General features: G+C 44.4%; 1 protein-coding gene across 1 annotated transcript; it reads left to right on the top strand.

Moving 5' to 3' along the window:
- Nucleotides 1-341: 341 nt before the first annotated feature.
- Nucleotides 342-10,145, top strand: LOC110528984 (photoreceptor ankyrin repeat protein). Its single transcript, XM_090241342.1, has 5 exons — nt 342-769; nt 1,999-2,323; nt 2,554-2,683; nt 6,848-6,988; nt 8,244-10,145. Exons 2-5 carry the CDS (start codon nt 2,045-2,047, stop codon nt 9,065-9,067), a joined length of 1,374 nt encoding a protein of 457 aa, XP_090097468.1. The 5' UTR covers nt 342-769; nt 1,999-2,044; the 3' UTR covers nt 9,068-10,145.
- The last annotated feature ends 429 nt before the right edge of the window (nt 10,146-10,574 follow it).

A 10,574-nucleotide genomic window follows, 5' to 3' on the forward strand; every position in this document is an offset into this window, starting at 1 on the left:
AAATACAAGACCGGTCTTCACAAACCATGAATGACACATTAGAACAGTGTTCAAACTGGGGAGCCACAAGATGGTGAGGTAAGTATGACTGTAAGAGAAATACCTCTCATTGGTCAGGAGGACAACACAAGGGGGAAGTTTGTTGGCTTGAGGGGGACTTTGGCACAACAGTCATACCTGTCTGCTTCAAAAAGATGTCCAATAAGGGAATGGATTAACTGAATGAAATTGGGGGAAAACCTTGCATGACACTCGTGATTACACGACATAATTTCCTAACACTGTGTTACAGTGGCTCAGAGAGGACAATATAAGAGGGAAATGGACAGTCGGTTTGTTTCAGACTTAAGGTGGCATAGGTCTCAATGTATTTGTGGTTTGGAGAGAGAGATGGAAATGGCCCGTCAATAATCCCCTCTTGAAATCCTCAGTAATTGGGATGAGGTGAGAGAGCATGCTGGCTGACTTGAGACACCTGGTGTCTACGTTAAGACTCCTCCTCTGACTCCTCCTCTGATCCTCATGTCGTCCGGCAGACTATGGGATGGAGAAGGGAAATGCACCGGCGGAAATGGGCATGTGTGGGAAACCTGCATTCACCTGTCACTCACTGGAAGGACACAGGAGAAGAGGTGGATTAGGAAGTGACTTCTGTACCGTTACACGGTTGTTGGGTGGTGTACCATATCTATAGAGAATACTTTTTTTGGCAATTTGAACAATATCTTCTCAAGAGGCAGAGTGAGTAGAAACCAGTTAGATTTTTGAGGTAAGTGCATTCTTCAGGGATGGGTTTTAAAAGATGTTCTGCCAGAGACTTTCTACTAGAGACAGTTTTGAAGATTTAATTATAGATTGTGTTCTTTATAATGATCTTCTAGAAATGTGCATGCTCAGGTGAACAATAATTGAACAGAGCACAACAGTTGTTGACTGTTTGCTGCCGTTAAGAGGCAATGGTTCAGGACGCTCAACTGCATTTCAGTCTGTGCTCTGGACATCAAAGACAATGTAGAACAAATTCTCAAGCTTATATTATAGATGGTTCCATGTTTTGCAAATAGAGTGCCTTTAATCTTGCATAAGAGGCTTTGTAACCCCAGGGACTCTGTTGATGTGTTTTACATCAGCATCTCTGAAAAACCTGTCTCCCTGGGTGACACTCTATCCTCAGTGGTCCTCTGTCTATCTATTGGTTTCTCAACCCTCCATTTGTTCTTTAACAGTGTGGCACCCTGATGTGGGGTCGATGGGGTCGTTGAAACACTTGCGAGAAATTGGCACAACTGTACAATTAGTGTGAGGATACATGTATCTGTGATGCATCTGTGATGCGTTATGCATCAGTAATAAGTATATCCAACATCTCAACATCTCTGAGGCTTATCCTCGTAAGCGAAAAACAACCAGAGACATTTCGATGGCCAAGATGCGAGGATGGCCTGGTACAGGTGTGGCTGGATTTAAAGCCCAAACACGAGCCGCTGAAGTCCCACGTGTGACTCTTTTTCTTCTTAGTGTGAATTTAGCATTGTGTTCAGAAGGGCTTTCAGATGCTAATCCAGTTATTCAACACTGAAGGCACGTTGAGTTCGCTCAGCCACAACCGTTCTGTTGCCATACACAGAGATTAAATGGGCAATCTAGGACAACAACAAACCGGTCATCCCCCCACTTATTTGGTAAACAGCTGAGGGATAGGGCTGGAGAAGTGTAACCACTCTCAAAGAGATAAACCATCATTATCCCTGATGGAGAATTATGTTGCGTTTCCTCCAGTCAAACTGTCAATCATATCAGAGAAATGTGTGGCTGATCTATAGATCATTCTAATGGCCCGTTGAATGGCTCTGTGGTTTTGCCTCAACTTCAATGCTAACACAATCAACAGACTGGTCTGACCCCTGGTTTATTTCCCTAGAGGTCTCTAGGTGTGTGCCCATGCCAGACTGCGTTTTAGTCTCTGACGTTTGACCCCTCTTGTTCTGTTTCTCAAAGCTCCAGTTGTGATGTAGGCTGAGGGTCCAGTTCCATCTCTTCCAAGATGGCTGCTGTGAAGAACTCTGTGTCTGAGGACCCCCTCCTGGGCAAAGGCCCTGACAAGGACGCCTCAGAGGTGTCTTTGTCAGGGAGTGTGTTAGACTCTGGGAGTGTCCTCTCAGATGACTCAGTGCTTCCAGACAACGAGCAGGAAGGTGATTCACAGGGTACTGCCAACACGCTGTATGATGTGTGCACTCGGAATGACCCCCTGGCACTCCGAAAGGTTCTGGAGAGAGGGGTTACAAAAGAGGAGGTCATGGCGGTAGACCACAACGGCTGGGTATGGGTCTCTCTTGCTATTTCACATTTGGGATAGCTTTTGGGGGTGTATGATCCAGTGAGTCCTAAGGGTTACTAGTTCAAATACCAGGAGCATCATGCCCCCTGTATGAAGACACAGAATGCTTCAATCAAGTCATGTAAAATTGTTGTTGGACTTAATTGCAGCCTTCACTCTGACGCAGTCAGATTTTTTCTTCATCAGTCTAATCCACATTTTTTACCCAACAGACTGGACTGATGGTGGCGTGCTATAAGTTTTTTTTGGACATTGTGCAATCTCTTTACCATTGTCCCTACCAGGACATAAATCACCAGGACAACGATGGCAACACAGCACTGATGATCGCTGCACAAGCAGGTGAGCCACTCTCACCAGACCTATTACTAAATACTACACAGTGAAACCTCATTAGCACATCTCTAGGTTGCATCCCAAATGGAACGTATTACCTTTATAGAGTACAACCAAAGATTTTTATAACTAATCCAGGGTATACCAGAGCCTGTCGTTTCCAATGGGAGAAAATTAATCATAGTGGGCAGAACAAGCAAGATGGTGGGCAGAGCCAAGCACAAGATAGTGAGATCCTATTGGTGCGTTCTAGTATTTATTTGAATATTTCCCTTGGGGAACGTTTACCCTGTGAAGTATGCGTGTGCAATAACTCATTTTGCCCTTGCACTCCTTTTAAACAACTACATTTAAAAAAAACTTTGACAAAGTGTAAAGTCTACAAAACACAGTCCACTCTGTGAGTCTGTTTGTTTATTTATTTATTTTTATTTCACCTTTATTTCACCAGGTAGGCTAGTGGAGAACAAGTTCTCATTTACAACTGCGACCTGGCCAAGATAAAGCAAAGAAGTCCGACACATACAACAACACAGAGTTACACATGGAGTAAAACAAACATACAGTCAATAATACAATAGAAAATAAGTCTATATACAATGTGAGCAAATGAGGTGAGATAAGGGAGGTAAAGGCAAAAAAAAGGCCATGGTGGCAAAGTAAATACAATATAGCAAGTAAAACACTGGAATGGTTGATTTGCATTGGAAGAATGTGCAAAGTAGAAATAAAAATAATGGGGTGCAAAGGAGCAAAATAAATAAATAAAATACAGTAGGGGAAGGGGTAGTTGTTTGGGCTAAATTATAGATGGGCTACGTACAGGTGCAGTAATCTGTGAGCTGCTCTGACAGCTGGTGCTTAAAGCTAGTGAGGGAGATAAGTGTTTCCAGTTTCAGAGATTTTTGTAGTTCGTTCCAGTCATTGGCAGCAGAGAACTGGAAGGAGAGGCGGTCAAAGGAAGAATTGGTTTTGGGCGTGAACAGAGAGATGTACCTGCTGGAGCGTGTGCTACAGGTGGGTGCTGCTATGGTGACCAGCGAGCTGAGATAAGGGGGACTTTACCTAGCAGGGTCTTGTAGATGACCTGGAGCCAGTGGGTTTGGCGACGAGAGTGAAGCGAGGGCCAGACAACGAGAGCGTACAGGTCGCAGTTGTGGGTAGTATATGGGGCTTTGGTGACAAAATGGATGGCACTGTGATAGACTGCATCCAATTTGTTGAGTAGGGTATTGGAGGCTATTTTGTAAATGACATCGCCGAAGTCGATGATCGGTAGGATGGTCAGTTTTACAAGGGTATGTTTGGCAGCATGAGTGAAGGATGCTTTTTTGCGAAATAGGAAGCCAATTCAAGATTTTACTTTGGATTGGAGATGCTTAATGTGAGTCTGGAAGGAGAGTTTACAGTCTAACCAGACACCTAGGTATTTGTAGTTGTCCACATATTCTAAGTCAGAACCGTCCAGAGTAGTGATGCTGGAAGGGTGGGCAGGTGCAGGCAGCGATCGGTTGAAAAGCATGCATTTAGTTTTACTTGTATTTAAGAGCAGTTGGACGCCACGAAAGGAGAGTTGTATGGCATTGAAGCTCGTCTGGAGGGTTGTTAACACAGTGTCCAAAGAAGGGCCAGAAGTATACAGAATGGCGTCATCTGCGTAGAAGTGGATCAGAGACTCACCAGCAGCAAGAGCAACATCATTGATGTATACAGAGAAGAGAGTCGGCCCAATAATTGAACCCTGTGCCACCCCCATAGAGATCGTCAGAGGCCCGGACAACAGGCCCTCCGATTTGACACAATGAACTCTATCAGAGAAGTAGTTGGTGAACCAGGCGAGGCAATCATTTGAGAAACCAAGGCTATCGAGTCTGCCGATGAGGATGTGGTGATTGACAGAGTCGAAAGCCTTGGCCAGGTCAATGAATACGGCTGCACAGTATTGTTTCTTATCGATGGCGGTTGAGATATCGTTTAGGACCTCGGGCGTGGCTGAGGTGCACCCATGACCAGCTCTGAAACCAGATTGCATAGCGGAGAAGGTGCGGTGGGATTCGAAATGGTCGGTAATCTGTTTGTTGACTTGGCTTTCGAAGACCTTAGAAGGCAGGGTAGGATATATATAGGTCTGTAGCAGTTTGGGTCTAGAGTGTCCCCCCCTTTGAAGAGGGGGGTGACCGCAGCTGCTTTCCAATCTTTGGGAATCTCAGACGACACGAAAGAGAGGTTGAACAGGCTGGTAATAGGGGTTGCAAAAATTTCGGCAGATAGTTTTAGAAAGAAAGGGTCCAGATTGTCTAGCTCGGCTGATTTGTAGGGGTCCAGATTTTGCAGCTCTTTCAGAACACCAGCAGACTAGAATTGAGAGAAGGAGAAATGGGGAAGGCTTGGGCGAGTTGCTGTGGGGGGTGCAGTGCTGTTGACCGGGGTATGGGTAGCCAATTGGAAAGCATGGCCAGCCGTCAAAAAATGCTTATTGAAATTCTCAATTATAGTGGATTTATCGGTGATGACAGAGTTTCCTATCCTCAGTGCAGTGGGCAGCTGGGAGGAGGTGTTCTTATTCTCCATGGACTTTACAGTGTCCCAGAACTTTTTTGAGTTTGTGTTGCAGGAAGCAAATTTCTGCTTGAAAAAGCTAGCCTTGGCTTTTCTAACTGCCTGTGTATATTGGTTTCTAACTTCCCTTAAAAGTTGCATATCACGAGGGCTTTTTGATGCTAATGCAGAACGCCACAGGATGATTTTGTGTTGGTTAAGGGCAGTCAGGTCTGGAGAGAACCAAGAACCAATATCTGTTCCTGGTTCTAAATTTCTTGAATGGGGCATGCTTATTTAAGATGGTGAGGAAGGCATTTAAAAAAAATAACCAGGCATCCTCTACTGACGGGATGAGGTCAATATCTTTCCAGGATACCCGGGCCAGGTCGATTAGAAGGCCTGCTCGCTGAAGTGTTTCAGGGAGCGTTTGACAGTGATGAGTGGAGGTCGTTTGACCGCGGACCCATTACGGATGCAGGCAATGAGGCAGTGATCGCTGAGATCTTGGTTGAAAACAGCAGAGGTGTATTTAGAGGGCAAGTTGGTTAGGATGATATCTATGAGGGTGCCCGTGTTTACGGCTTTGGGGTGGTACCTGGTAGGTCCATTGATAATTTGTGTGAAATTGAGGGCATCAAGCTTAGATTGTAGGATGGCTGGGGTGACCTAGCAGCACGAGCTCTGAAGATAGATGGGGGGCAATCAGTTCACATATGGTGTCCAGAGCACAGCTGGGGGAAGAGGGTGGTCTATAGCAGGCGGCAACAGTGAGAGACTTGTTTTTAGAGAGGTGGATTTTTAAAAGTAGAAGTTCAAATTGTTTGGGTACAGACCTGGATAGTAGGACAGAACTCTGCAGGCTATCTCTGCAGTAGATTGCAACACCGCCCCCTTTGGTCGTCCTATCTTGTCTGAAAATGTTGTAGTTAGGGATTGAGATTTCAGAGTTTTTGGTGGTCTTCCTAAACCAGGATTCAGACACGGCTAGGACATCCGGGTTGGCAGAGTGTGCTAAAGCAGTGAATAAAACAAGCTTAGGGAGGAGGCTTCTAATGTTAACATGCATGAAACCAAGGCTATTACGGTTACAAAAGTCATCAAAAGAGAACGCCTGGGGAATAGGAGTGGAGCTAGGCACTGCAGGGCCTGGATTCACCTCTACATCACCAGAGGAACAGAGGAGGAGTAGGCTAAGGGTATGGCTGAAAGCTATGAGAATTGGTCGTCTAGGACGTCTGGAATAGAGAGTTAAAGAATAAGGTTTCTGGGGGCGGTACAGATTACAGATTATAGTTTTGGAAAGAGAAAATTGTATAGAGATCAAATGTTTAATCGATGAGAAAATTAGCAGAATGTTGGCCAAAACCCATATCACTCCATCTTCTCCCACTGCCGGCCACTGGGCTTCCTCTCCTCACCTTATTTGGTAGTGAGTGGAAACGCCCTCCAGATTTTTCACATTCAAACATCTAGTGAAATATCTGGCTCATTGTTCTATCTGTGGTACTTACTACTTCAAAAGTAGTGCACTATATAGGAAATAATGGTGACATTTGTGACAGGCCTTTAGTATTTTCGATGGCACCTCATGATACCCTGAACCCATTCTCACCCTGTATCCTTCTCCAGGTCACACCATTACAGTGACCTACATCCTAAACTACTACCCCGGGGCAGACACAGAGATCCGGGATTGCCGTGGCTTCACCGCACTCATTAAAGCTGCCATGCAGGGCCGAGACGATGTGTTGTCTTCCCTCGTCATGGCCGGTGAGTGAGAGGCCTCCTCCACTTCAACGCTACCATACACACCATACTGTAGTCATGAGAAAACATCTTAGAAATGTTTAGATAACCTGACAAATTGATGTTACAAGTATAAAAACATAATTCTGACCCCAATTTACCTGGGTATAAGCCTTCATTGTATGTTTGTGCAGTTCACAGTTCTCAGTTCACATAGCTCACATGTATTATCAGACACACAACAGTGAGTCTGCTGACATTAAATTAATTGAATTACTTTAGAGATTCCAAAGGGTATACTTCTAAACAGGAGTAAGTCCCAGAGAGGGAAAGGGGAGGAAGAAATAGTTATACACACAGAATTCTGGGATTAGCCTATGCTTTCTCCCAGGCAGCAATGTTGCTGACTCAGGCAATTGGCAATTGTAAAATCTCTGTTCTATTTGGGGTTGAGCATGAACCCACAAATTGAAGGGCTAAGGGTATAGGAAGTGTGTAGCAATGTGGTTGGGATGGATGTACCTGTGGTGTGTCTGCCAATGTTTGCAGTCAACTTTATCTGGTTGGGAGCATGTGTTAGTGACGGCTGCCAGGTTTAAGGGATCAATTTGGGGGCACACTCTGGTGTGATCTTTGTCTTGGCTGCCAGGTTTAAGGGATCAATTTGGGGGCACACTCTGGTGTGATCTTTGTCTTGGCTGCCAGGTTTAAGGGATCAATTTGGGGGCACACTCTGGTGTGATCTTTGTCTTGGCTGCCAGGTTTAAGGGATCAATTTGGGGGCACATTCTGGTGTGATCTTTGTCTTGGCTGCCAGGTTTAAGGGATCAATTTGGGGGCACACTCTGGTGTGATCTTTGTCTTGGCTGCCAGGTTTAAGGGATCAATTTGGGGGCACACTCTGGTGTGATCTTTGTCTTGGCTGCCAGGAGATTAGCGAAGTTTCTTTACTCCAGATATGTTGTCCTCTTTTCACAAGATCAGTAGTATCCACTGGAGTCACAGTCACTCATTTGTCAATATGCTAAAAGAGTTGAGGAAAACATGCTCAGCTAACTGAAGCCTTTCCCCATCACATTAAAGATAATTCATTTTCCCCTCTATCCATCATAAACCAAGAAGCATCTATGTTTTCTTATTCATGTAGCACATGATTATCATTATGGTGCTATAATATAGATCTATATGCAATGGAATGTGAATGAAAGCGTTTCAATGGAGAAATAGTATGACCTGAAAGCTATTAAATGTTTTCCCTTCATTGCTATTTCTCTTCCAGGTGCAGACCTAAATGCAATAGACACCAGGAAGCAGAAGTGTGCGCGGGACTGGGCACTAAAGACGGGCCGCTACGAGACCTTGAGCCGCCTCCGCCGCCTCAACCTGCGGCCTAGAGCCGAGCAGTTTACTGAGAGCTACGTCCCCGAGTGGCCAGAACTGAAAGTGCTGGTGGCCAAAGCCACAGCCAACAAGAGCACTGGCCAGATGATTACCCAGCGCATCAAGTCCATCTTCAGCTTCAATTTTCTCCAAGACCCCCAGGACCACGGGGTCTTTGACCATATGGTGCGTATCACCACCAGCATCCACAGCCCTTTGGTGGCCACCGCCTGCCAGCCGCTATGCCCCACCAGCCCCCCTGAGGTGGGAAAGAGGCGCTTGGCCGTGCCTGATCTCAGGAAGAAGCACTCAGAGAAGAAGCTGGAGGAGAGCTCTGTGTGCCACAGCAATGGCTCCGTCTCTTCCATCATTCCACACATCCACTCGGCCGAGACCATCGCCACGTCCTGCTGTGTGGACACAGAGCGCAGGGGCAGTATTATCTCTATAGCCTCCACCGGGGTGCGCACCTTCATGCCCAGGAACATGGCCCACAGGAATAGTGTGTTCCCTTCTGGCTGCATCCCCAAGATCCAGATAGTGAAGTCTGGAGAGCCCACGCCTAGGAAGGAAAAAAATAAGAAGAGGCACAAGGGTCACCTGGAGCTGCCCGTATGGAAGTACAAAGCAGAGAAGCAAGAGAAGAAGGAGAAGAAGAAGGCAGAGAAAGAAAAAGAGAAGGCCAAGAAGGAAAAGGAAAGGAAAAAGAAGAGAGAGAAGTAGTGAGATGTCTAAAGCTGCCAATTTATTTCGATGCCACACATTTCCAATAACTTCCAATATATTTTTCCTGGAGTTATACTCCAAACATCGGAATTATGAAGTACTGCTCAAATTACTCAAAGGTCTGGACTCGGTTTTATGGGCAATGCAGTAAAATTGATTTTTTAAAGGCCATCATATTCATACTGCTTTGTAAATATTATTATTTATTTATTTTTTACAGGACCAGTAAAGGCCCAGTGCACTACATTTGTGAAATTTGTATAACTACATGTATTCAAGTGTTTACCAGCATTTGCAACTTGAGTCTGATAATTATTTGTATAAAACAGTTAATCTGAAAATACTTCTGGAATACACAGGAAAGTATTCAGAATAATAATTCTGGAATATACAGGAAAGTATTCAGAATAATAATTCTGGAATATACAGGAAAGCATTCAGACCTCTTGACTTTTTGACATTTTGTTATGTTACAGCCTTCTTCTAAAATGTTTTTTGTTTTTTAAATTATCCTCAGCAATCTACACACAATAACCCATAATGACAAAGAGAAAACAGGCTTTTAGAAATGTTTGCACATTTATTAAATATAAAAAACAGAAATACCTTATTTACATAAGTATTCAGACCCTTTGCTATGAGACTCCATATTTAGCTCAGGTGCATCCTGTTTCCATTGTTTTTACCTTTATTTAACTAGGCAAGTCAGTTAAGAACATATTCTTATTTTCAATGACGGCCTAGGAACAGTGGGTTAACTGCCTTGTTCATCCTTGAGATGTTTCTTCAACTTAATTTGAGTCCACTTGTGGTAAATTGATGTAAAAGGCACACACCTGTCTTTAGAAGGTCCCACCAATTGCTTTGGCATTATGGGGTACTGTATGTAGATCGATGAGGATTTAAAAAAATACGTAACAAAATGTGGAATATGTTAAGGGGTCTGAATACTTTCCGAATGCATATATATATATATATATATTCATCTATGTATGTATGTATATAAATGTATGTATGTACAGTGGAGCAAAAAAGTAGCCTCGGAAATTGCAGGCCAAATACTGTGGGCAAAAAAGTGCTTTCCTGTATTTGGTCACCTACAAACAAGCAAGATTTCTGGCTCTCACAGACCTGTAACTTCTTCTTTAAGAGGCTCCTCTGTCCTCCACTCGTTACCTGTATTAATGGCACCTGTTTGAACGTGTTATCAGTATAAAAGACACCTGTCCACATCCTCAAACAGTCACATTCCAAACTCCACTATGGCCAAGACCAAAGAGCTGTCAAAGGACACCAGAAACAAAATTGTAGACCTGCATCAGGCTGGGAAGACTGAATCTGCAATAGGTAAGCAGCTTGGTTTGAAGAAATCAATTGTGGGAGCAATTATTAGGAAATGGAAGACATACAAGACCACTGATAATCTCCCTCGATCTGGGGCTCCACGCAAGATCTCACCCCGTGGGGTCCAAATGATCACAAGAACGGTGAGCAAAACTCCCAG

Source organism: Oncorhynchus mykiss, chromosome 7, assembly GCF_057628025.1.
Source record: "Oncorhynchus mykiss isolate SJ-2025 chromosome 7, ASM5762802v1, whole genome shotgun sequence".
Classification (NCBI taxonomy): Eukaryota; Metazoa; Chordata; class Actinopteri; order Salmoniformes; family Salmonidae; genus Oncorhynchus; species Oncorhynchus mykiss.